The sequence below is a fragment of the Saccopteryx bilineata genome, chromosome 6 (genome assembly GCF_036850765.1).
Source record: "Saccopteryx bilineata isolate mSacBil1 chromosome 6, mSacBil1_pri_phased_curated, whole genome shotgun sequence".
Lineage (NCBI taxonomy): Eukaryota > Metazoa > Chordata > Mammalia > Chiroptera > Emballonuridae > Saccopteryx > Saccopteryx bilineata.
In genome coordinates this window covers 101,355,930-101,383,847 of record NC_089495.1, presented here as the reverse complement: position 1 = coordinate 101,383,847, position 27,918 = coordinate 101,355,930, and the positions used below count along the sequence as shown (strand labels likewise).

Sequence of the window (27,918 nt, the reverse complement as noted above, 5' to 3'; positions counted from 1 at the left end):
GAATGGTCTGGTCTGATCTCTGTTTACCAGAGTTCTTCTCTAGGAACTAGCTAAGCCCTTCGGACTAGTTCTCTCTACACCAGTCACTAGGTTGAGAAAGCAGAGACATTGCCTCATGTAGGATATACAAAGGATCAGATTGTCCAAACGACCTGCGTAACTGACTTCTAAACTCCCCCAGTAGAATGGGCCCCCTGAAGTCACTGGTTACTTTGAGAAGGTACGGCTACAGTCTCACAGACTTCACAAGGCTGACATTTTTTGTTGTTTCTGTGGTATTGTGTCTACTCTATATCTCATACATGTTTTGTGCTTCTATAATAGAAGGGAAAAGATAACTGCATTCAAACTAGTTCCAAATCTTTCCAAAACAACTCAAGCTTCTTTTTCTTTTCACATCCATATGCAGTTTCTCATATCTTTTCTTTTTTCCTGCCTTCAATAATTGCTTGTAAAACAGAGAAAATTGTCTTTAAAAATTATAATAAACTAATTCTTAATCTCTTACTATAGTTCTTAAATAATTCACAATTTATCTACTGTTTACATTATTGAACAATTGAACTTAGGGCCACTAAAGTGACTTCTTTGGTATACAACACTGCCTCACATTGAGTCAGAACAGTTTTATTTTCTTCCTTGAAGACGTGATTTTATTCTGTGTGGTATGTTGTGTCATTGTATTTTATGTTTTTAGTTTTTTAAACAGTTGACTAAAAAATACTTTTAAAACAAAAAATAATTAAGAACTCAATTAAAATCCCATTAATTTAACTGACAGAAACAAACCATCATCCACCATGGTTACTATTTGTAAAGTAGCCCAGATTCAAATGCAATCATGTATATATTTAAAATATATACCCCGAACCTAGACCTAGCTGCTTAGAGGTATGTGTTATTTTGGGGTTCAAGAGTCTTAATGTGCATGTGAAGTGTTATAGTGGCAGTATAATCACAGAGATCTCTTTTACAACAAAAATTGAATTTTTACTACAGAGAAGTTCTGACTTGAAGATCACATATATACATATTGATGAAAAAAATAGAAGAATGAGTCCCTTGGCTACATTAAGTTCTTAATAGTGATTTCATTTTGGCTTTATGCCTTTTTCTGTATTTATTTTAAACATAAAAATTACCTTTTGATGAAGTCCCTATTACTATTCAGTTACCTATAATAGTAGAGAATACCATTTTTTTACAAGAAAAATAATCGGGCATCTGTTTGGCAGAAATGAGTACTTCAAGTATGCAACTAAATCATTAACAGAGCTAGTACACGCTTAAGCAACAGCAGTAACAAGAATGAGACTATGCATTTTGTATAAAGGTTAAGTTTCACAACATAATAAATAAATGCACTGATTTATACAACTTGTGAAAATGTACTAATGGTTACAAGTAATACTGTCTATTGTCGGCTTTGCTGATTCAAAGGTAAAATTCTTGCCTCCAAAGCCACAGAATACACAAAGTTGGTTTGTAATGAAATATTTTATCTGCCAAACATCCAGCAAACTAAAATATGTCTTGGCAGTTTGAATAAACAGCATGATAATTATTCTGGTACAAAAAGATAAGAAAAATTTTAATATGAAAATGAATAAAACCAGTAAGAGGAAAAGCCTTCTGTATAAATAGACATTTTAACATAAAAGCGAGACTTTTATCTCACTTACAAGGAAGAAAAAAATTTGATACAACTCTCTTAAAGATCTGAAAATAATTACCATATATTTCCCAGCTCTAGTCAAATATATTACTTCAATTTATTAGTCATCTTCAATATACAATATATAACTCACAAAACTGGGAATGTTACAATACCAAAACCTTTCACAGCACTAGTTACCAGTTACCAGAACTGTAAGAAATCTTTAGTTACAAATCAGCTTGATACTTAGAATATAGAAATAGAGATGGCTAAGCTGTGGTAAACAACAGTGCAATCAACAGTAAGGACCACACAATACTGTATATCCTTCTTCCTTTGTAGCTTGTATATCTAACTGCATTATTCTACCCCAATGGCATCACTAACTGAGTATAAAACTTATTTTATACATTTTTAAAGTAACCCTATATTCCTTTAACTTTGGCTAATTTACTCTTGAAATGCAGTTCGTATGAAATATACTATTAATAAATTCCTATAAAATGAATAACTTGTAGCTGAAATGAAATATTTTATGTAAAGTTTTTAGAACTTTTAAGTTGTGGCTTGGTTTCTATTTTTCCAACTAAAACTTGGAAGGGGGTAACAAATTAAGAGAGGAGATATAAATATATGTAAATAGGATATCTTAGTTACATAAAGGAAATTAATCTGTTCACTTATGTTAGTAATATGATTTTTTTAAAACATTGTTACTGAATTTAATGCAGTCTCAGTTACTGTTAAACTTCTTTTCCTAAAATAACAGAAAGTATACAAATAGGTACAGTCCAGCTGTCTTTTATCTCACTGTTCTAATAATAAACCTTTACAGTTTTTATTATTCTAACAGAAATAGCTCTAAACAAAACTTGGAGAAAACAGTAGAGAAAAGATCAATCAAGATGAAAAATTAGTGCTTTGCTTATTATAAAACCAATAATCATGGCCTTTTTAAAGTTTTGGTCATTTTATTAGGAAGGCATCCTATTGCAAAGGCAACATACTGCCCATGTGAGAGAGAAAGCCTGTTCTGCAGCAGTCACTGGGGGGCTGACATAGCAGAGACAGGACCCAGGCTGCACTACGCTTGGCAGGGGGTGGCGAGCAAGAACGAGAGGCCTGGCGCCCGAGCACACGGGACCTGTGGGGAGGCTATCCCACTGTCAAACAGCTAAGGAATCCTCACCTCTCACTCTTTTCAGCTGATTTAAAGAACTTGATGTTTTAAAACTGCCACTTGTATCATCAATCTCTAAACCCACTGTTTTATCCAAATTTCATTTGAAAAATGCAGAGTGCGTTTATTTGGGTGGGGGAGGTCAGGAGAAATCCTAGATATCAAGGTTGAGAGAGGAAATATTTTTATAGTTTTAAAATATAAAGAATTCACATCTATATACCACAAAAGTCCAATATGTGGTCAGCTCAGCCAGAGATAATAGATGACTTACTTTAGAAGGATGTACAGAAGTTTCCACTCTAATTTTCTAAGCCATGGCTTTGCATGACTATTTTCTTCCTCAATTCCTGTTAAAATGACTTTCATGAAAAGTAAAGCGACTAGTCCCTTCTTTATTCACAAAAATTAGCTAAAGGATCTATCTCTAGGCAGCAATGTTTTGGTAAATTATATCAATACGTAAAAACTAAGTGAAGGATTATTGACAATAAGTCGTTGGGAAAGATGTTATTAAAGAATCAAAAAATTTGCATTTTGAGTGTCAAGAATATGATACAATATTTTTCAGGCACTGTTTTAAGGAATGACTAGCTATCTGAAAATCAAGAGAAGTTAGCATAAGAAAAACAGATATAGTCTAGCAAACATGCCTTTCTTGAGGACTTTAATGACACATTCTATTTATTTGCAATTTGGGGGTTTTTCATGCCTAGTGATTCATTTAATGTGTGTGTGCCACTGTGTCCTCAAGTATGAATATGTCAACAGGATAATCTACTGATAAAGAGAAAGTGAAAGTGTACACATTGTAGGAGACTGACCCAGTCTTAACTTATCTCAGTACACAGTCTTCTGAAATATTTCCCGTGAACAAATGAGAATGCCACACGAGCAACAAACAGAGTGAGTGTAGATTGTTAGGGACTAAGCTGTGGGGTGAGGGGCTGGAGAGAGGCCAGCTGTGTTGGTGAGCCAATCTCCTGTGTTCCACCTTTGCTACCAAAATAGAATCACTGGGTGGGTAGGGCTCAGTTAGAACCAGAATTAGGGCTATGAATTGAGAAGAAAACTCAGTCAGGGTGATAAAAGAGTTTCAACTAATTTCTGGGATTAGCTGGAGAAGTGATATGAAATGATAGATTGCAGGGTGAGCTATTCTGGGCACCTTCTGAAGACATCTGAACAGGAGAGACAAAGTGTATTTAGGCCAGTGAAAAGGACCTGACAAGCCTTGTTAAAAGGTTTTGATTCAGTAGGTCTGGAGTAGGCCTAAGCCTCTGCATTTTTATAAGCTCCCAGGTGATGAGAACGCTGCTGGTCTATGGACCACACTTTGGGTAGCAATGCTCTACCAATGCTATCCAGTAGAGTGTTTGCAATGATGTAAATGTTCAACATCTGTACTGTCCACTATGGTTACTGAGCACTTGAAATGTGGCTAGTGCAATCGAGAAACTCACTTTCTATATTAATTGAGATTGAAATAGTCACATGTGGCTAGTGGCTACGATATTGGGTCGCACAGATCTAGACATTCACAGGCCACCTCTTCCTAGTCATAGCAATATACACCAGCCATCCCCAAACTACGACCTGCGGGCCACATGCGGCCTCCTGAGGCCATTTATCTGGCCCCCACCGCACTTCTGGAAGTGGCACCTCTTTGATTGGTGGTCAGTGAGAGGAGCACTGTATGTGGTGGCCCTCCAACGGTCTGAGGGACAGTAAACTGGTCCCCTGTGTAAAATGTTTGGGGACCCCTGATATACACCATAGTCTCAAAGTTATCTAATCCACTCAGATTAGCAAGTTACCTTTAATAACCTGCAAACTATAAAATTAGTTTCTTTAAATTGTTTTCTTCCTAAAACTTGGCTAGCTGACCCACAATGAGTGCTAAGGTGGGGACAACTGATGAGGAAAGGGCAGTCTATGGCAGTGACAATCTGAGCAGCCATCCCTGTGGTGGGCACGTGGAAAACAGGAGCTAGGAGGTGGCTCAGAAACCCAGAAAGGGAGGTGGAGGGACGCGGGAGAGAAATCAAGTATATATTGAAATTTTAGTTAGGCTGACTCTGCCCTGTCCCTTCTTGAAAAGCAAGTGCTTCCTCAGGGCAATGAGATAAAAAGGAAACACAAGTTGGCTGTGATTCCTCTCCATCCCTCCAAACTAGCTGCAGGTGGAAGAGCCCAGCAGGGAGGAGAGGTGGCCCTCAGGGGCAGCAGGAGCAGCTGTGCTGCTGGCCTGGGTCACACACGGATCAAGGCAGAGGCCTCACCTGAACTGGGGCCGGATCCCGCAGAGTAATTTTGCTACCTTTTTTTTTTTTTGTAACTTCATCTATTCCAAGAAGCTGGTTCCTCTGTGGTACGGACAGGGACCGGAGGAGGCTCTGAGGGAACCACCCTAAGAACAGGTGTGAGTATAGTCATCTGGGTCCTACCTAGCCACACATAAACAAGGGTACAGGGAAATGTGCTCTCATTTAATAAAAAAAATATCAAAATGATCATTTTAAAGGATTTCCCTCATCCAAGAGCTACATACAGGAAAATTCTACCTAACTAAAGATTCCATGAACTGAAGTTTTACAGTATATATGAATGAGATGTTATCTAAGTGAAAAGTCAACATCAAACAACAAAAAATCCAATCATTGACATCTTATTCTTATATTCTGAAAATGTAATAGCTATAAAATCTTTCCTACTGGTAAAGGGGCATTTAGGGGGGAGTGAAAAATCAGTAAAAATTTTTATATTAATTCTTTCTTTTTTAGAATTCCTCACCTCCTTGCCCCCATCTCTCCCTTTTTGGTGGAGCTGAACAGGGACCTGTGGCCTCAGCAGATTCTGAGAACGTGGTGTCTTCTGCTTTGAGTTCACCAGGAAATGCCCAGAGTAGCAGGACACTGTGGAGTGGGAATGAGGAGTGGCTAAAAAGGAGCTAAAAGAGAAGACCTTTGATTTCTTAGGTGTGGATAACATTCAAATGTTAAGTGAATAGCTTTTTACCTTATTAAGCTACTTGATATACTTTTCTTTGAAAAATTTCTATTTATTCACAACTTAGGTAAAATATACAGTCAGACTCACTTGGGCAGGAACCCATCAAGTTCACCTATTTTTAAGATACCCAAATTTGGTGAATTTTGCTAGTAGTTAAATACTAAAGTCATAACTAAGAATAAAGTATCCATATTTATAATCCTTTGATATAATTAAATTATGTCTGACAACAGTTCATTTTAATGCTTTCCCATCAATGTTTCTCTTTAAGCATTCAGCAAACAGTTGTCTAGAAACTGTCAATGAGAGTATATTTTGTGATTATAAGTATGAATAGACATATAATGTATAAGTGTATATATACATATATATGTGTATATGCACATATGTGTGTATGTGTATCTGCTAAGCACCTAGAAGGCTACTTTATGAAAACTGTCACCACTGGGTGACACCCTGTTTACTTCTTTTATATAGAAGATTTTTAAATATTATAATTAAATTTTGGTACATAATATCTAAAGGAAGCTTATTTAAAGATTTTTGTGACTCTTTGATATGTATGCCTTTGGCTTTCAAAGATTTGATCATTGTAATCTTGACTCCTAATGATCTACACTCAAGTATAGTGGTTAAGAAAGAGGAAAATAATATCTACTTGATAGAATATAAGAATAATGTGACATAATGATCATAATGTAAAGTCCTTCAAAATTTTCTCTTTTTGGGAAGATGTGCATGTCAGGAGTAACTTTGGCTAGTAGGTGAATCTGAGTGAGCAATCAATATACTATACAAATCCAAGCTAAGACATTAAAGAAACTCCTGGATGCCAGCCGTCTACTATATACCGTATTTTTCGCTCCATAAGACGCACCTGACCATAAGACACACCTAGAGTTTTAAGGAGGAAAATAAGGAAAAAATATTCTGAACCAAATGGTGTGTTAAAATATTTAATAAAATATCGTATTTTTCACTCCATAAGATGCACAGGCATTTCCCTCTCCACTTTTAGGGGGAAAAAGTGCATCTTATGGAGCGAAAAATACGGTAATAAATGCAAGCACAGCATTTCCCTGGCTGGACAGCTCTGCTGGGTAGAGCCTCATTCTGAAGTGCAGAGGTTCCTGGTTCAATCCGCAGTCAGGGAATGAACAAGAACAGATCAATGTTCCTGTCTCCTTGTCTCTGTCTCTTTCCCTCCCTCTCTCTCAAATCAATAAATAAAAATAAAAAAAATGCAAGTACAGCATTAAATAATTACTAAATCGAAATGGAAAAATAAGAACAGTTGTGGGAATCTTGGTTTGGAAAGCACAATTAGTGTTGTTAGACAGCAGAACATGTAAATTTTATGAAAGTAACCAGAGAATTTTCTTAATGTGCACACCTATGTTTACGACAGGCTTCAAGAAAACTGGCTTGCACAAGATGTCTATCATTTGTTGATTATGGCACAGACACATTCACAAATTCTTAGATACAGAATATTTAGGCAAAGTCCACATCAAAGCACAGAAAAGTGCCTTTCGCTAACAAAAAGGTAGTTAGGTAGTAATAAATTAATTCCATTAAAACTGACATTAAAACTAAGTGTCACAACAAGAAAAGGACAATTCAGGCAGCAACATCGTGCATTAATATTTGCATTCATTCGCAGGATTTGAGGGACCTTTAACCATATTCTTTGACAACTGAGTAGTAGGAATCTGAGGTGATACCAATCCAATATTCAAAACACATCTTCATATACAGTATCTTCATCCCCTAACCAATGACTCTGAGGAAGAAGCCGATGCCTCAACTAACGAGACCCACGAAGTTTACCAAACACTGCTATGCAGTTGCAGAGTAAGAACTCTCCACCTGGCCAGGTTTAAGAAAAGTAAACAATTGGTAATACCACCTTTTCAACAATGCAATTGTCTCAAATTCTACTTACTCTTTTAGTAACATGAGCAAATTTGAACATGTTAGGTTTTCACAATAAGAAAAGGGCTTTGTGGAATGTATTTTTTGACACAAAGATATTTCCTAATACCTCAAATGAAAATTTTCACACACAACAAAATATAAAGCCATAGAGGTGCTTCAGTGGTGCTTACTGATCTAGGCAGAAAGCTACATGGACGCCGACTGCTTCCAAGGACTTTGTATTGAGTAGCAATTACTTCCCTACCAAGAAATAGCACCAACGTGATTACACCTCCAAATGGGGAGTGCTCCTTCCAAGCTCTTTAATTCCCTGGAGAATTCGCTTCACATGACCCACTTTCGGTATCCCCAGGTCCTAAACAAAATAAAAACAGGTAGAAAAAAAGAGAAATTTACTGCCAAGAAAAATATTAAATATTTAACTTATAATTAGCATCCACTTCATTTATTTTAGTTTCTATTCAATGATTCAGAAAGTGAAAGCTAGAAAAATAGGGTTATAAAACAAAAATAACCTGACATAGAAAAATTACCAACCAGTAAAAAAATAACATCCTATACAAACTCTTAAATGTAACATTTTCATAAATTATATTCAAAGGCAGTTCTTCAAGAGTCTAAAGTTTCTCTTTCTTCTTCTTCCTCTTCTTTTTTTTTTTTTTTCATTTTTCCGAAGCTGGAAACGGGGAGGCAGTCAGACAGACTCCCGCATGCACCCAACCGGGATCCACCCGGCATGCCCACCAGGGGGCGATGTTCTGCCCCTCTGGAGTGTTGCTCTGTTGCATCCAGAGCCATTCTAGCGCCTGAGGCAGAGGCCACAAAGCCATCCCCAGTGCCCGGGCCATCTTTGCTCCAATGGAGCCTTGGCTGTGGGAGGGGAAGAGAGAGACAGAGAGGAAGGAGGGGGGAGGGGTGGAGAAGCAGATGGGCGCTTCTCCTGTGTGCCCTGGCCAGGAATCGAACCTGGGACTCCTGCACGCCAGGCCGATGCTCTACCGCTGAGCCAACCCACCAGGGCCTTCCTCTTCTTTTTTTAAAGAAACACAGGTCCCAGGCCCTGGCAAGTTGGCTCAGCGGTAGAGCATTGGCCCCGTATGTGGAAGTCCCGGGTTTGATTCCTGAACAGGGCACAAAGGAGAAGTGTCACCTGCTTCTCTCCCCCCCCCCCATCTCTCTCTCTATTCTCCTCCCCTCCTACAGCTATGGCTTGGTTGGAGTCAGTTGGCCCCAGGCACTGAGGATGGATCCACTGCCTTTGCCTCAGGTGCTAAAAAATGGCTTCAGTTGCAACGGAGCAATGCCTCAGATAGGCAGAGCATAAACCCCTACTGGGCTTGCCAAGTGGATGCTGGTTGGGGCACATGCGCGAGTCTGTCTCCCTTCCTCTCAATAAAATAAAAAAATAAAAATAAAAAAAAGAAATACAGGTCCCGTCTGACCAGGTAGTGGCACAGTGAACAGAGCATTGCCCTGGAAGCTGAGAACCCAGGTTTGAAACCCCGAGGTCACTGGCTTGAGTGTGGGATCATTGACATATCCCATGGTCACTGGCTTGAGCCCAAAGGTCGCTGGCTTGAGCAAGGGGTCACAGGCTCAGCTGGAGCCCCCACCCCTCCGTCAAGGCACATATGAGAAAGCAATCAATGAACAATTCAAGTGCTGCAACAATAAATTGATGCTTCTCATCTTTCCTTCCTTCCTTCCTTCCTTCCTTCCTTCCTTCCTTCCTTCCTTCCTTCCTTCCTTCCTTCCTTCCTTCATTTCCTTCCTCTCTTGCTCAGTAAAAAAAAAGAAAGAAACACAGGTCCTTTTGGGATTTGAGAAAAGTGACGTGTGACATCTGGGCATCCACAATTAGTCTTAAGGCAACTCCATGTTTTCTTGATAAAATAAACGCAATACTGAAGTGTAAAAAATTTCTTACACATAGGTATCTGTGGGTTGATGTTTTTCTTCAAATTCTTTTTGGCTCCTTTCCCTTAGAACCCTGTTTCTTAAAGAACTATCTTTCAATACAGAACCAAGAATTCAATAGTTAACCTTCAGAAATGGATGATGATCAGAGTGTGTGGTACACAACAGGCACCTGGCAAATAAATCCCAGGTGCAGGGCTGACAAAACTCATCTAAGACAGCCACGGCCGTCACTCTCTAGAAAACTAAAGGAAAGGGGAAAGGCAAAGGTCTCCAAACATGGCAGCTTCTTTAAGTGTGAGGGGCCTCATATGTGAAGTGGAATAACTTATACAACAGAGAGTGTAAAATATTTGAGTATTAGTGAAATAAGTACTTCCAAAGCAGCCTACAAATAGGATAAGGAACCGCAAGATTATTTTTCTGAGAAGACAAAAATTCCAAACATCTCCTCTGTTTTGCAGACTATGAGCATTATTTACTTTTAAACTTTTAAATGAAATAGATAAAACTGTTTTACACACACGTGCGCTCACACACGTGCACACACACACGCAGTTTCTCTCATGTGCTTTATGAGCCAAGAATTAATTCTATAGCGGCAGTGCTGCTGAAGATTCTGAATCCTTCTGGAAAGTACTCTCACCACAGCCAGTGCTCTTTTAAAGCCTCAGATGATTTCAGGGTAAAAATTTTACAATATTTAACTGACCCTGAAAAATATGTTCTCATACAGCAAGCACCAGGTCATCCACAATCGGTCTTAAGGCAACTGTGTATTTCCTGAGTGTGTGCTAAAATAAAAAAAGCAAGGCAAAATCCTACAGGAAGGTACAAAACCAGTGCCTGCTGCCTAAATTTGAAACGTAAACACGCTTACAGTTGTAAACGTTCGGAATTTTTTATTTGAGTGGAACTTTTAATGCTTTTTATACAAAGGAATATTACTCGGCCATAAAGAATGAAATCTTACCATTTGCAACAGCATAGACAGACCTGGAGGGCATTACACTACGTGAAATAAGCCAGGCAGAGAAAGCCAAGTACCATATGATTTCACTTACATGTGGAATCTAAAGAACAAAATGAACAAACAAAACTGAAACAGACTCATAGACACAGAGAACAGACCAATGGCTGCCAGAGGGGACAGGGGTCGGAGAGATGGGGAGAAAGGTGAGGGGATCGAGATTGGCAGCTACAGACCAGGCATGGGGATGTCAAGTACAGCCTGGGAACACAGTCAGTGCTGCTATGCATGTATAACTATGTGTGATGCCAGATGGGTACTGGAAACACCAAGGAGAGCTCCTGGTGAAGTGTATGACTGACCACCAAGCTGTATGGACACCTGAAACTAATGCCAAATAATGTTGAATATAAATAGCAACAAAAAATGTTAAAATATATTACATTTTGAAAAAAATATATATTTATCACTAAATATTTTATTTTAGGGCATATGTACATTGTATTCTCAAGAACACACTTTGAACCTTGGCTGGGTAGTTCAGTTGGTTAGAGCATCGACCTGAAACTCAGCAGTTGCTGGTTCAATCCCTGGTCAGGGCACATACAGGAACATATCAGTGTTCCTGCCTGCTTTGCTCTCTCTAACACCAATAAAATAACAATAATAATAAAAGAATACAATGAATCTTTAGGAAGAACAGACTCTACTCAAAATCACTATTGTAGTGTAACGAGACGAATGTTTCCCACCGTACACTAAATTCTTAGCTATATTTTCTTTAGTTTGAGTTCAATACTTCCAGGAGTTAGGCTGTGATAAAGTTATGTCTTGACATTAGTTATATGTTTATTTTTTTTTATATTTATTATTGACTTTTGCTCTTTTTAGATGAATAGGCCTCAATTTGCAAAGGCATGCTTTGTAGATATCCAGTTATACTTCTAGACACAAACACAACCCCCCCAAATTAAATAAACAGACAAACAAACAAGCAAAACCAAAAACTAACCAAACAAAAAGCACCGTGTCTTTACTGTTTTCTTTGGTGTCCATCAGTTTTCCCTACTGTTTTACAGGAGAAAAAATAATGTAATCAGTTTGTCTATTAAAGCACATTAGAAGTTCTCCCTTTGCCACTTTTAGACTGTCAGGGTGTTATCTCTAGTTGTTTCGGTGATAAGGAAGTAATACATGAGCCAAGGTCTGGGCAGGGCTTAGATAGCGAGGGGCACGGGGACAATCATACCATCAGAGGGAACACTCCTAAGGTGAGAGCTGATTTTTTTTTAAGCCACTGAAACAAGGCCAGGGTAAATAAGAGATAGCCCAGCCAGGGGCTGGTGATTCCATCGCAGGCTGAATAAAGAGGCAGAACCTGTTGCCCTCACAAAGATGTGTCTTTATTCAAACAGAAACAAGAAGCCACTGGAAGGTTTTTTTTTTTAAGCAAAAGGTGATATGCCTGATGTTAAAATGATCACTGTGGTTGCAATGTGGATAACGGGGTGGAGAGAGCAGGGGGAGCAATGAGGGGCCAGGGGACAGCCGCCACCCCACACACTGTGGATAATGGGGTGGAGAGAGCAGGGGGAGCAGTGAGGGGCCAGTGGACAGCCCCACCCCACACAGTGTGGATAACGGGGTGGAGAGAGCAGGAGGAGCAGTGAGGGGCCAGAGGGCAGCCGCCACCCCACCCAATGTGGATAACAGGATGGAGAGAGCAGGAGGAGCAGTGAAGGGCCAGTGGGCAGCCGCCACCCCACACAATGTGGATAACGGGGTGGAGAGAGCAGGGGGAGCAGTGAAGGGCCAGTGGGCAGCCGCCACCCCACACAGTGTGGATAACGGGGTGGAGAGAGCAGGGGGAGCAGTGAGGGGCCAGTGGGCAGCCCCACCCCACACAGTGTGGATAACGGGGTGGAAAGAGCAGGGGAGCAGTGAAGGGCCAGTGGGCAGCCCCACCCCACACAGTGTGGATAACGGGGTGGAGAGAGCAGGGGGAGCAGTGAGGGGCCAGTGGGCAGCCCCACCCCACACAGTGTGGATAACAGGGTGGAGAGAGCAGGGGGAGCAGTGAGGGGCCAGTGGGCAGCCGCCACCCCACACAATGTGGATAACGGGGTGGAGAGAGCAGGGGGAGCAGTGAGGGGCCAGTGGGCAGCCGCCACCTCACACAGTGTGGATAACGGGGTGGAGAGAGCAGGGGAGCAGTGAAGGGCCAGCGGGCAGCCGCCACCCCACACAAGCAGGGTCCAGTGCCATGGGGTTGGGCATGTAGAGGAGGAAGTAACCCGACTTTGTGAAAGGCTTCATAAGGTAGGGGGAGAAGAATAAGGAAGAGGAAGGTGTTAAGTGTGACCTTAGGTTTCTGGGGCTCAAGTGTCTGGAGGGGGAGACAGGTGATTACTAAGCTGTAGAGCGCTGGAGAAGGGGCCGAATGGGACTGGTAGGCGATCAAAAGTTTGGTTCTGGACATATTAAGATTGTCATCCCTGTGTGACAGCCACCTGTCCAGTAGAATTAGTGATATCATCCTAAAGTTTACATATGAGCTCAGGGCTGGGAATATAAACTTGAGGACCACTGATAAAATATACTCATAGATAGTGCAGGTAATCCTTCACACTTAGAGACTTCCCTCTGCTGTCTGCTCCTCCGGACGGCTACCGCCATAGAGACCAGTGGGAACTCATGCTCTGCTTTCCTGGCTTTGTTCTACAGAGGCTCTTTCTGTAAAGCTGTTTTTCTTTTCCCACTTCCCTACACCCTGTTTCAGAACCAAAAGAATTAAAAAGGACTATCAATACAAATTTCTAAAAAAAAAGTTTTAAGGGAAATAATGTTATTTGTATTAAAAGTAAAAACAAAACAGAACCATAAGCCCAGGAAAGCTGAAGAGAAAGTTTATTAAAGTAATTCTTCACCATCTACGTTTACTCTTATTCTTTCTTTCCAGCCCAGTCTTACCACTCTAACTTTGACTTAGTATGTGAATATATAGTTTTCTTCATTCTGCAAATATTTGCGTCACTCACCGTATGTATTTGCATGTTTATATATTTGTATGTATACACGTACAAACATACACACGGTCTTTTCCGTGAACGCATGCTTATTCATGGAAAATTAGATGCAAGCCTCCAGAGGGCAGACACACGAAAGGAAGCAGCATCATATATTAATTAGTAGCTATTCAATTAATATTGCTGCCTGCTGAGGATAGCAGGAGCTACACAAGTCTGTTGGACATAACGCCCTACATTTATATTTTTTGTGCATTCATTTCAAGTCCACCTTTCCTTTGTGAGCTCTAACACAGTATCTTTTGCTGTGTTCTAGATTTGGGGCTCTCAACTCAGGTAATTAGTCTATTTTATTATTATTCTGGGCTAAAAATGTTTAGGTGTGCATGGTATTGACTTTTGATGTGCTAAAATGGTATAACTGCTTTTTATTTTATTTTATTTTTTTGTATTTTTCTGAAGCTGGAAACGGGGAGAGACAGACTCCCGCATGCGCCCGACCGGGATCCATCTGGCACTCCCACCAGGGGGCGACGCTCTGCCCACCAGGGGGCGATGCTCTGCCCCTCCGGGGCGTTGCTGTGCTGCGACCAGACCAGAGCCACTCTAGCGCCTGGGGCAGAGGCCAAGGAGCCATCCCCAGCGCCCGGGCCATCTTTGCTCCAATGGAGCCTTGGCTGCGGGAGGGGAAGAGAGAGACAGAGAGGAAGGAGGGGGGTGGTGGAGAAGCAAATGGGCGCTTCTCCTATGTGCCCTGGCCGGGAATCGAACCCAGGTCCCCCGCACGCCAGGCCGATGCTCTACCGCTGAGCCAACCGGCCAGGGCCTATAACTGCATTTTAAAGAGGTATACCTTACCCCTTACCTGTTCAAAAATGTCTGCTAGCACACTGACAGACACAGACAGTTCACGGATTTGTCAGGGATTTCCTGTGTGCAGCATTTTAGAGTCTGGCCTACAGGAAGGGGGTCACTCCAACAATGTGGAAGGCTTTTGTCCCTTGTTTATTAAGCTTCTTAGAATTTTTAAATGTCAGCGCTTGGAGAGAAAATACAACATGACAAATCCTACTTTTAACTCGGACTGAATGGGCCACTTTGGCCATTTCTACTGTCAAATGTCCCCCAAAAGGAACTAAAGGGAACTGCTGAACACCATGAATTAATGATTTTCATTCTCCACCAAAAATGACAGATAGGCTCTGAGCTGCTTTCCAGCAAAAGAAAGGCATCATTTTTTACCTCAGTTACTATAGAAAATAACACATTTAGTTTACAGAATGACACAAGTTTAGCAATAAGTCATGGAAAGGAAATTTGAATTTATTGGTCCAGTTCCTCTGACATCGATCTGAAAGGTCAATTTGGAAATGCAGCAAAAACCACAGGACTGCTGTAAGTCTCTCATCTAGTTCCATAGGTTAGAAGGCTTTGTTATTGGTATTTTGAATTAATTTTTAGTTGTTAACCTTATATTAGTGTTTTTTAGTCATTTTGAGCAATAAGTATCACCTTTCATGCTAATTCAGTAGAAAGAGCAGATGGAAACATCATCCATTTGAAAATATTAGCACATAGGGACAGCCATACCAATAGATGCAGGGAAAAATTACTGAAGTCATGCTAAGCTTTAGCTATAATAGCCAGAGAATGATTCTAATAGGGAAATATTGCTGACATTCTTGTTTAAAAAGCATACAAAGAATTCAGACCACAGGACAATGCATATGAGATTACTGCACATGTGCATAACATAAGCCAAGCTATAAGCACGTAACAAGAGGCACACGAGAAAGGATTCCATTTTGCAAGAAAAAAAAAATTTCAAGAGCAAAGAGTAGCACAAAGGAAATACCTTAAGATCTTGCCTTTCCAGTTGCAAAAGTTCAGCCCCTCTGATGTCATGACGAATGAAGATTTCTTTGTACTCTCCCAAATTGATCAGATCCAGCCAAGCAGCAACTTCCTCTGTGCCCCATTTCTGAACTACCAAAGTTAAGAGCAAAACCCCCTTAATTTCTACATGCTCAATGCATCACAAAGCAAAGGCTGGCCAAAGAAGATGCAAACAGAGTACAGCGACAGTGCTAGCGAAGGGAAAGGTCAAAGGTGTTTCAACAAAACTACAATTCCATTTTTCCCCATGCAAGTCAACACAAGGATGACACGACATTCACTGCAGTGCACCTGTGTCCTTAACTTTAGCTCAATTTCCTCCTGAAAGCTGCCCAAAGTGCAGAGTATGTATGAAAGGTGTATTTCTTATGATTAGGATCAGCAGTGCAAGGTCTAAATAAATTCGGATGATTTCCTTAAGAGCATTATGAAACTGGTTATAGTCTCATTAGCTATAAATATTAATTAAAATTTAAAATCTAACATAAGGTACCTAATTTTACACCAACTTCTGCTTCAGGTCTTGCTAACTTCAAGTGCTGCCTTTATTGATTTTATTCCTACTGATATTTATCAAAATAAACGTCCTGTTAAATTGATTTAATATCATCTAAAAATGGTCGCCACTACTGATTCAACATTGATTAGCTTAAGAGAAGCCTACTTATTTGCCATATTTGGTTTTAAAACACCTTTCAACAGCTGCTCTAAAAATCAAGTTATATATCACTTTTGAAAAGGGGATAGCTAACTCAGAAAAATTAGAAACTGATTGGATTGTGAGAGGGACCTCCCATTATAAACACAGAACTCGAAGGAGCTATTTATAGCACTAGTACAGCATGAACTAGAATCTCTAGGGAAAGGTGGGAAGGAAACTAGATTAACTTTGAAGAATTAAATCTTTCCTTGAGAATGCAAATGTCACAGCAGACAGCCAGTACTGAGGGGCTGCAATGGTACAGTTAGTTCTTAAAACAGGAGAGAGAGAATAGAAAACTTCAAGTAGAAAATATATTTAGCAAGCTAAAGAAATACATGAAAGTTTCTATAAAAGTTTTTATGTTCCATTGATCAAAATGATCTAGATTTTGAACTTTGAAAAAGAAAAAGAAGTTACACGCCAATGCCTTGAATTGCTCTAGAACAAGACAGGGACCATCTAAACGGGTGCACGTGACAGCCACCGAGTAGGAGCCAATTAGCAACCACTTCGTTTTCTTGTGTTTCATAACTACTGATTCCTACTAATATTTGGGCATATGTTAGTACAATATAACATCTTATTATGGTAAAATAAACATTATATAAAACTCACCATTTTAAACATTCTACAATGGCATTTAATACATTCATGTTGTACAATGATTGCTACTACCTAGAACATTTAATCGCCTCAGTGTTATCACTTTAATAAGTTATCTTGCCATAAAGTTATACTTTCCCTCCCACTGTGGACCACCTACCGGGCGGTGAACTTGTCTTCTGCTTCTGAACCTTTTCCTTCTTAAACTTTGGCACTATCCGGAATACTGTGCTTCTGTTTCTCTTGGTGCAATCCATAGGAGGCTCCTGTCCAAGGGAGCAAGACAAGAATTTTCTCAGGATAGTAAAAGAAGGAAAACCCCCACTAATATTAGCGATAACACAGGAATAGGTTATGAACACAAAACACTGTTGAAGAGATAACTTTTTCAAAAAAGTTCATGACATTACATACCACTGAAAATGTACGGATTCACATCAGTTACCTTGCTTCACATAAAAGCCTTTGCTTGTTTGTTCATGAATGGTACATCTGAAAGTACTGTTCAAAATTTATTTTCCCCTGGATATCTTTTACAAAAGATGATTTCAAATTCTATCATCATAAAGTCTACATTTATAAAGAACCAGCCTGATTGATGGTGGCACTGTGGATAAAGCATCGACCCAGAATGCTGAGGGCCCCGGTTCAAAATGCTGAGGTCGCTGGCTTAAAGCGCAGGCTCATCTGGCTTGAGCGTGGGATCACCGACATGATCCCAAGGTCACTGGCTTGAGCGTGGGATCACTGACATGATCCCAAGGTCATGGCTTGAGCGTGGGATCACCGACATGATCCCAAGGTCACTGGCTTGAGCGTGGGATCACCGACATGATCCCAAGGTCACTGGCTTGAGCGTGGGATCACCGACATGATCCCAAGGTCACTGGCTTGAGCATGGGATCACCGACATGATCCCAAGGTCACTGGCTTGAGCGTGGGATCACCGACATGATCCCAAGGTCACTGGCTTGAGCAAGGGGTCACTGGCTCAGCTTGAGCCCCCCAGCCCCCACCCCCCACCACAAGGTAGAGATAAGGAGCAGTCAATAAACCAACTAAAGTGCGGTAACTACGAGTTGATGCTTCTCATTTCTCTTCACCCCACCTGTCTGTCTCTATACATATATATATATAAATGTATATATATACATATATATATGAAAAAGAAAGAGAAAGAGAGAAAGTAGGAAGGGAGGGAGGGAGGGAAGAAGGAAGGAAAGAAAGAAGGAAGGAAGGAAGAGGGGAGGCTGAACTTCACATACCTCATCTTCATTTGGGTGTAGGATATAATAAAGCCAAGGAATCTCTGTTAATTTCTGTAACTCCACCTCCACAGAGTGTAAGGCACTGGATACCCGCTCTTCATGGGGAGATTCCAACTGCTACGTATTTATTAGCAGATTAAAAACAAAACAAAACAAGGCTCAGTGTCCAACCTCAGATAGAATAAATTATTTTATTTGACACTGAACATTCTCATATCTTATTAGGTTAGGTTAGGTGGTGGTTGTTGTTGTAGTTTTTAATACAAAGGAATACTAAAAGGAACAAGTGATTTCATCTTGGTTTCATTGAAAAAATCTGGATAGATTTATCCTTACGCACCATGATGTAAGTATCTAGTGTGATTTTTGCTTTAGTGAGTAATCTCATTACTTTACTTATTTGTGGCAAAAAATCCTTCTTCTTTACATAGATTACTGTATGAACAAATTATAGCATGTTTAAAATTGGTAAAAACAAAACAAAACACCATATTAAAAGAACTGCTTGGCACAAAAAGCTCCTGGAGAATGAAAAGAATAAATTTAAAAACCTCCCCCTCCACACACACAAATCTCAGAAAACGCTGTGATGAGGAGCTGTTGTAAAAATCAGGGCAAAGTAAAAAGCTAAATGGCTTGTTATCTGGATGAGGATTTGAAAACTTCAAAAAGAACAACCAGTCACCTTTTAACCACTCATCCAAAGCAGTTATTAGAAAGCACTTACAAATTCAATAACTGAACAGAGGTAAAATAAAGCTAATAAGTACTTTCATACTGATTCTACTTAAAAATTTTAGAGTATTACATAAAGGTTCACAGAATTTTAAACTAAAAGTTCAGAGAGAGCATTACTGTTATTTATTATGGACACTGTTCTTTCCCCTCTTGTATTTAAAGTATCAATCTTTTCTAGTCATTAATAAAAATATGGAGATTCTCCAGCGTGTCATAAAAAACTTTCCACTTTGCTTTTAGTCTAAAAATTATCTCTTTACAAATTGATAAATTGGTGACTCTGTATTCTTTCTAGAATCAAAATAAAGTATAAATCTTAGTTGTGTTCTAATATGGTTGTCCTTTTATTGTGATATCAATAATGTCAAAGGTAAATCTGGTGAAATGCAGTGGTATACATTTTAAACCAAACATCCATTTTTGACAATGACAGAAAAATTCAAAGTGTGTGTGTGGAGGGTGTCCTTCTACACTGAAATAATATAATTGATAAATATTAACCAAATAATACTCAATGGATACTTTTGGTTTGAAGAACTAAAATACAGAATAAGTTAGGCTTCTAATTCTTGTCGATCTGAAACTGAAGCTCCTTAAATGTACTTCAAATAACAACAAAAAAAGTCCTCCATCCAAAAATTGGGACCAAAGTCACAGCTCACTGTATTTCCTATAGGACTAATTTTATAGATCAGCAAGAAGATTCTGGTTTATAATATAAGTACCAAGAATAGCTAAGAAGATTCCCACTGGTTTAAAAAAAAAAAAAAGATATAACAGTGTTTCTTCCTGAAATTTTTTTGTGATGGCCATAGCAGAAATAGCCACCCACCTCTTGCTTTAAGGAAGCTGTAGAGAGCAATGGGCTTCATGAGGCCTTTTAGCTTCTCTCCTCAGAGTAAAGGGTGTTCAGAGGGCGGCCTATTCTGGACCCCAATTAAACAGAAATTCTAACTACTGTCACTTATTAGTCAACGAAACTATGTGACACCCCCCCCCATTTTCCCACTGTGCCAGATACTATAACTTTTACTATACTTTCATTTAAGTGTATATTTTCCAAAGAAACTGATAAGTTACAATCAAGAGAATTGTTTTAAGATCATTATCTATCAATTAATCAGAATTGTTATATGGAAGAAGAATTAAGCTTTCTCCAGTACAACAGCATGTGTGAATAACCCACAATCGAACACTAGGGGGCGAAAAGACCCACCATACTGGAACACTTGAAAACGGTGAGGGAATAAAGGCTACCAAGGGAGGGACTCTGAGCAAACCAAACAGGACATCTTCAGTCTTCTAGCATTTCTGCTTGAGGTCCATGGACCGTGATCAGATCCAGACTTGGCCTAAATTGATGTCCAGCATCAATCTGAGTTAATCTAGGAAGATGGCTACTTATTGAGATTTAGTTTTTGAAACATTGCGTCTAGAAAGTGTTGTCTTTTCACCAAATACAGAAAACTATTCCAATCATATTTTAATGTTAATTCTGAGAACAAACCTGTGATTTCCTCCACCTTTCTGCGATAATGAGTTAATGATACCCGGGGAACGTCTACCCGACTTTATAAAACTCAAGTCTCTCAAAACTGAGTGGGGAGAGCAGGATCACATAAGAACATGTTGGCATATGTGAGGGGAAGTCTCTTGTTTACCTGAATCATAGCTCCCAGGTTTAGCCATATTTTTTCTTGAAGGCAAAAGCTACATAAAAAGGAAACTCTAAGGATGGAGACCAGAAGGGTACTTTGTCATTAGAATCTGATAAATGCATGCTCCCTAATGAAGGTAAGACCCATACATTTATCATCATTCTTATGTGATCAGTCACTTCTTTTTCTTACCAAAGGAACTCTGCCAACTAGTAAAGATTCTGTTTCATTATATAGTGCCTTCACATTGATGGCTATTTCAGTGGCAGTGTCTCTGGTAAGACTCTAGAAAAAAAAAATCAAAGACAAGTAGTTCTGTATTAAATTGTGATTTGATCATCAGCATTCTTCCAATTTAAATTCCCACCACAAATATGTTTAAAAAACTCTCCAAATTCTTTTATAACTGTATAATTTCACATTCATGTTTATTAGCATAATTACTGTTCTAATCCTTGTATGCACTGACAATAGTGAACACACTCAGAACCACATCTCCTATATACAAACACATATATGCTGCAGCAATGTATCCATATTCCCATAAAAAGGTAAGTCAAAGAAAACCATGTAGAAGAGGCATGATCTGATCCTAATTAGTTCTATCCATGGCTTACACTCTCAGTAGTTCCAACCAGATTACTTTTCAGACTTTAGCCCGAAAGACTGATTGAATCATTAAAATAAAAAGACTGAGTAATTAAAATAATATCATAATGCTATCCATTTTCTATACATTATAGCCTTTCACCATGTATCACATTTCAAGGGAGTTATATCCATTCTAGTATTAATTTTTACATTAAAGAAACTGGTGAAAATAATGACAGAAGTTATAACATTTTAATTTCTACATTATAAATATTCACTAGAGTCATTAACTTAGGAAAACAAAAAGGAGTGAAAAGAATTTCAGTGCAGAACTTCAAAGAATGAATGAACATCTTTAATAAAATGCATGCTATCTCAGTCTGATCTGTATCTCGGTGCAACGGAGGCAGTAAAAGAAGAAGGAGGGATGGTAGTAGTTAGAGGGAGAAAAAGTAAAAAGAAGATAATGAGGCGGCACGTGCTGGAAAGTAAAACAGAAAATGTGAGGAGGGTGTAAGAGCAGGACAGGACAAATTGCAGGAACAAGAAAATGGAAGAAAAATTTGGCCACAAATTTACCATAAGCTTCTGGCAAAGATTCATAAAGACTACATTATGTTCTTTCAGAGGCCACGGCACATTTTACAGTATCTGAATATATATATGTAACACCAAAAGGAATCTGTGGAATGAGAATTTACCATTAGCTCCTCACCTCTGGGAACTGGGGGTTGGCTTTATTCAGTGCGTGGGAGCAGGCGTTCACAGCGTGGGCCAGCTCTTGCTCCAGAAGACAGTGGATCGTGGCCGCATCACAGATTCTGAAAGCAAAAACAAACGAATGAACAAAACACTCCTTGAGCAATTGCTAATTTTTCTGAAGCATAGAAGTTGTAAATAAAACAAGTATAAAGATGTCTTTAAGGGAAATTTTTTTAAAAAATGACTGTTCAATTATAAATGGCACAGGGTAGATCTACAAAATTCAAATTCCACTGCAACAAAGAATACTAAACCAAAAAGTTTTATATAAAAGTTAGGCCTGAATCAGAGATAAATATATACATAAATTTTTATGTATTGATATTAGTGAGAGAGGAAGGGAGAGGGAGTGATAGAGAAAAAGAAAAGAGTCAGAGAAAGGAATATCAACCTGTTCCTATATGTGCCCTGACTAGGGATCGAACCAGTAACCTCACACTTCCATACGATGCTTTAACCAACTGAGCCATCCAATCAGGGCCAGAGATAAATACATTACGGTGTTACTTGGAGAAACAAAATATGGTAACACTTCATTTTGCAGTATCACTGGAAAGTGAGAGGGGTCTACAAAATGTACAGAATATAAACTTTTATTCACTGAAACTTCAACTGGGAACAAATACAACAGATTGGAGCAAGAACATTGCCCTATTTATTATCTATATGCTAACTTCTTTATATATTGTATTTAATATAATATTCACAACTTAAAAGGTAGCTGTGATTAATTTCCTCCACTTGATACATGCGGACACTGAGTCACAGAGAGATTAGTATGTATACAAAGCCAGCAAGAGACAGAGCCAGGGTCTGAATCTATGTCTATCCCACTCCAAAGACGGTCATGCCACAGTTCTTCGGAATCGCAACCTTCAAGAACAGCCCTAGAAAGACAAAATCCTGGAGGGTACTAAGGCCAAAGATGAGACTAGAGGAAAAATTCCACCAACGGCTAGAAAATGATGTAAGGTTGGCAGATGAGCAAGAAGGCAAGACTATCCAAACCCAATCTGCTTCTCACACCTTCAAAGAGAACAATCTTCAATCTGAAAGGGGCAGAACAAAAGAAGGGACAGAAGTCCTACATAGTTGAATCAAGTATAAAGGGAAGAATATACTTCTTAAGGATCATACAATTGATATCCAAAGCCTAAAGGAACTTGCAAATGTCACCTTAGGACTCTTACCACTAACCTTGAGAAATCATGAAGAACAGGTTATCAGAACAGACAGGGGTTATTCTAATTTTCAAAGAAAGAGAAAGAGTAAATCAACTTCAGATCAACATTTCCAACTGCCAGCTAAATCACCTCCTAGATATTTTAACCGTAATTAAAATTCCCTAAGTCTAACATAGAAGCCACCCATCATTTTCTATCTTAAAATCTCCTCCTCTTCCTGAATACTATGGCTTTATCAAAGGCGACAAGCCTTTCACTAGAAACTTTAGGGTTATCCTGTCTCCTACTTCACACTCACACACCAGTTTTAGGTCCTAACATATTTTAAATCTTTCTTCTTCTTTCTAACTCCCCCACTATGCCATCACTGCAGTCACCCCAAACTCCCTGAGGTTTCCTGAGAGAAGCATGAACTCACACCACTCTGGGCCTTTGCCCAGCCTGGCTACCATGCCTAGCTTGCTCCTTCTCTTATTATTCTTTCAACACTTGACTGAGAAGTCACTTCCTCCAGGCAGCCTCCCTCACAGCCTCTGGCCTCCTCTGTGCGACCACAACACCTACTAAGTGACGTGTGACAACACTTCAGCCACACTTCTCCCTTCTACTCTTCTGGCAAACTAAAGAGGGACGGCAACACAGTCACCATGGTATTCCCAGTGACTGAACTGGTCACTAGCACACAGGAGAGGCTCAAAATACTTGTTGACTATTGAATGAATATGTTCTGAAAACTGACGAGTGAGCCTGACTTGCATCCTTTGCAAAAGTTAAATATATAGATGGGGAACCAAATTATGCTGACCAGAACCAAGTCTGGCCAAGCTGGACTTCTTTTCTTAATAGGGTTATCTGGTTGGCTGACAGGATGACAACACATAGGAAGCATATTTTGGTTTCAAGGGAGCACATTTTGGTTTCCAGAAAATGATGCAGTTCTATTTTTAATTTTTTGAGGACCTTCCATACTGTTTCCCAGACTGTGTTCATTAGCTTGATGGTGGTAACCATCTAACAGTGTATATAAATATCAAATAATTTTATTGTACAACTTAAATAGATAGAATTTTTATGTCAATTATACCTCAATAAATCAGGGGTAAAACACTATAAATTGGAGTGTTTTATAGTTATAGATGTTGCCTAGTATCTATAGAAATGCACTTACTTTAAAACTACTATTTCTGTGGATAAGAAGCTAAGACTACAATAATGCAGTTATGTGAGTTTAGCTGACTAAAATTCATTTTCCCTGTGTTTCTTCTAAACTACTCAATATCTGGCAGTTATCATACTTTATTCTTATTTTAAATGTTGGTCTCCAGCAGTACAGATTGTGTATCTTTTAAAAAATATATATTTTAACATCTAGTACATTCTAGGTATCTAACAAATATTTAAAGAAAAACAAGGAACAAGAGGGGTAAGCAGAGAGTGGGTAGGAGGGAGGGACAGGGAGCAAGCCCCTAGGACCTCTGAGCATTGTTTTTCTTTTCTTTTTCAACATTTTAATCGGTGACCAGATGGAGGTACGAGAAGTAGAGCTAGCATTCAGAGAACACAAACTGCTGGCACGAGGTGTTAACACTCACTGTACCTGGTGGGTCTCATTTAACATTCACTTCATTTAACGGTGACCTGGTAAGGGGCTCGGCTCGTAAATATCCCCACTTGTCCATGGTGCCTCCTCCCCTCTGAGGGTTAGTTACTCCTGGTTATAGTGATTCTTTATGTTTTACCTCATGGAACTTGTTAGTTTTCTCTCTTCCCTTTCTGTCTACTAAAATTAATTTTTGTGTGGTCGCCCAAACTCTGATATGTCTGCTGGAAATTAGTTCTTAGACTCTTGCCCGCCCCAACATGCTGACTCTCCTTGGGAGCAATGTTTATATTTCCCTCTACATTCCATTAACATTTGATTAATTATTTATAAGGCAATATATAAGTCAGTACAGACTGCATATAAACTGGGGAAATGTGCTATTGTTTATAAACTGTGTGGCAGGGTATATTAGGCAAGCTTCCCACTGTGTTTCAAGAAATCTAAGATCTGAGAACACAGGTTAAATATATATGTGTCGGAGGGGACCTGATGAAGGGGGACAGCAAGTATGAGGCAGCAGATGAAGGAGGAGAGCAGGTACATCTTATTTATTTATTTATTTATTTATTTATTTATTTATTTATTTATTTTTCTGAAGCTGGAAATGGGGAGAGACAGTCAGACAGACTCCCGCATGTGCCTGACCGGGATCCACCCGGCACGCCCACCAGGGGCAAGGTTCTGCCCACCAGGGGGCGATGCTCTGCCCCTCCGGGGCGTCGCTCTGCTGCGACCAGAGCCCCTCTAGCGCCTGGGGCAGAGGCCAAGGAGCCATCCCCAGCGCCCGGGCCATCTTTGCTCCAATGGAGCCTTGGCTGCGGGAGGGGAAGAGAGAGACAGAGAGGAAGGAGGGGGGGTGGAGAAGCAAATGGGCGCTTCTCCTATGTGCCCTGGCCGGGAATCGAACCCGGGTCCCCCGCACGCCAGTCCGATGCTCTACCGCTGAGCCAACCGGCCAGGGCCTGCATCTCTTTTAGATAACCCCAAACTACTGAAGTGATGTACTAATGCTTGTAACGCGACACTGGCCAAGCCCAGCCGTCTTGTAGCCCCAGCCGGCAGGACCGCCCGCTGTACCTTGTGATGAGCTCCTCTGCAGCCTGGGAGCACAGCTGCATCTGCGACACCTCCTCCGTCGCCAGGTCAACGGCATGCTGGATGTACAGGTGGGTTCGAAGCAATGCTTTACCGGAATCACACTTTTGTTTATCTTCCCAAGATTTCAGGGTGCTTTCGAAAGCCTGTTTAAAATTAATATTACAATAAATTCTTAGTTCAGAGCTCTGAGGCCCAAATAAATGAGTATTGAGATATTATATGCATGACTTTAAAACTCCTATTGCTTTTTTCCTAACATAACATTAAATAAATCATAAGTACAAAACACACTTTAAAGTTTTCCAGCATAGCAAAATAAATAAAAAGTAATCAATGATATACATATATATATTATACACACACACACACACACACACACACCATATTTTTCACTTCATAGGACATACCTGACCATAAGACACACCTAGGGTTTTAAGGAGGAAAATAAGAAAAAAAATATTCTGAACTAAAAAGTGTGTTAAAATATTTAATAAAATACCATATTTTTGCTCGATAAGACACATAGGCATCTCCCCCTCCACTTTTGGGGGGGAAAAAGTGTGTCTTATGGAGCAAAAAATACAGTATATACATATACCATATATATATGTATATATATAATATATATATATTACAAAAATGTTAAAAAGAAGACAACCTCAATCTTTACTATTATATGCATAATAGATAGGATGGACATTGGCAGTCTTATTTGTTATGTGTGACTTTAATTTAAAATGCATATTCTGGAAAAGGCGGAACTGTGGAGAGAGTGCAAGGATCAGCGGTGCGGGCGGAACTGTGGAGAGAGTGCAAGGATCAGCGGTGCGGGCGGAACTGTGGAGAGAGTGCAAGGATCAGTGGTAGGGGCGGAACTGTGGAGAGAGTGCAAGGATCAGCGGTGCGGGCGGAACTGTGGAGAGTGCAAGGATCAGAGGTGCGGGCGGAACTGTGGAGAGAGTGCAAGGATCAGCGGTGCGGGCGGAACTGTGGAGAGAGTGCAAGGATCAGCGGTAGGGGCGGAACTGTGGAGAGAGTGCAAGGATCAGCGGTGTGGGGCTGGGGTGAGAGAGGGAGGGTGACAGGTGGAGCGCAGGAAGTGTTCAGGGCAGCGACACTGCTCTGTGTCATCCTGCGACAGTGCATGCACGGGGTGGGACATTTGTCAGAACCCCTAGGATGTACAGCACAAACAGTACACTTGAACTAATAACAATGTATCAATATTGGCTCATTAATTATAATAAATATACTAATACAAGATGCTAATAATAGGGGAATTGAGGTGCTTGTTGAGGTGATGAGATATGTGGGAACAGAATTAAAATTCTCTGTATTTTATGTTCAATTTTTCTATAAACCTAAAAAAAGGGTCTATTAATTTTGTAAAAAATTAAATAAATATTTGTTAGCATTTAAAACCAAGTGACTTAAATGTCAGATTTAAAAGACAATTTAAATCTTTTTCCTTGATTTCTACTTTTTTTATGACAATTTAAGATTTCTTTTTTAGAAGGCTGAATAAAAATCTAGGAAATATTTTTGGTTACATACCCTGTCCCTTGTTAGCATCTGAGCTCTGTTTTTGTGCACAATTTTGATAATCCCTGGAGGCTGGACCCATGCTTCGCCATCCACCTGCACTGGGACTCCCTCGTCACCAAATATAGTGATTTTTACTGTACGGCACTGAAACGAAACAAGTTGTTTTTTTTTAGAGTACAAATCATCCTGAAAAACTGACACTCAATCCACATTCAGGCTTGACCTTTTCCACTTATGATGACATAGTAATCACTGACACGCCAAGAAAGCCAGTATTTTATAGACAAATGTACAGTGTAGCTTCCCAGTGTCCCAAGCAGTGAAATTAGGTTTGATTAGAAAAGCAAACCTGGGCAATTCGATGATGCTGTAGTTTAATGACCCTTGAAACTGCCATTTGCACACTATCAAATATTGCAACAACTTCCAGGACCTTGTCATCGAATGATGGTGCAGCAAATATCTGAAAGGAAAACCTATATTACACCGCCAGTAATAAAATTAAGGGTCAAGTGAAGTGGCACATCAAGCAATGCAAACAGTGCAGTATACATATTTAAATACTAAAA

At 39.7% G+C, this 27,918-nt stretch overlaps 1 protein-coding gene across 5 annotated transcripts in view; it reads right to left on the bottom strand.

Annotated features, from left to right (window-relative positions):
* Positions 1 to 444: 444 nt before the first annotated feature.
* Positions 445 to 27,918, bottom strand: part of DGKH (diacylglycerol kinase eta) — a 236,050-nt gene continuing 208,576 nt past the window's right edge. For 3 of the 5 annotated variants that reach the window (XM_066234070.1, XM_066234072.1, XM_066234071.1), the window contains 9 exons: positions 27,699 to 27,812; positions 27,359 to 27,493; positions 25,784 to 25,947; positions 21,873 to 21,978; positions 20,759 to 20,851; positions 18,168 to 18,287; positions 17,063 to 17,168; positions 15,556 to 15,686; positions 445 to 8,142 (listed from right to left, as the gene is read on the bottom strand). In XM_066234070.1, the coding sequence (XP_066090167.1) occupies positions 8,053 to 8,142; positions 15,556 to 15,686; positions 17,063 to 17,168; positions 18,168 to 18,287; positions 20,759 to 20,851; positions 21,873 to 21,978; positions 25,784 to 25,947; positions 27,359 to 27,493; positions 27,699 to 27,812 (1,059 nt within the window). In that variant the 3' untranslated portion in view covers positions 445 to 8,052. The remainder of the gene's footprint in view (positions 8,143 to 15,555; positions 15,687 to 17,062; positions 17,169 to 18,167; positions 18,288 to 20,758; positions 20,852 to 21,872; positions 21,979 to 25,783; positions 25,948 to 27,358; positions 27,494 to 27,698; positions 27,813 to 27,918) is intronic. The other 2 variants (XM_066234074.1, XM_066234073.1) reach the window with 2 other exon arrangements.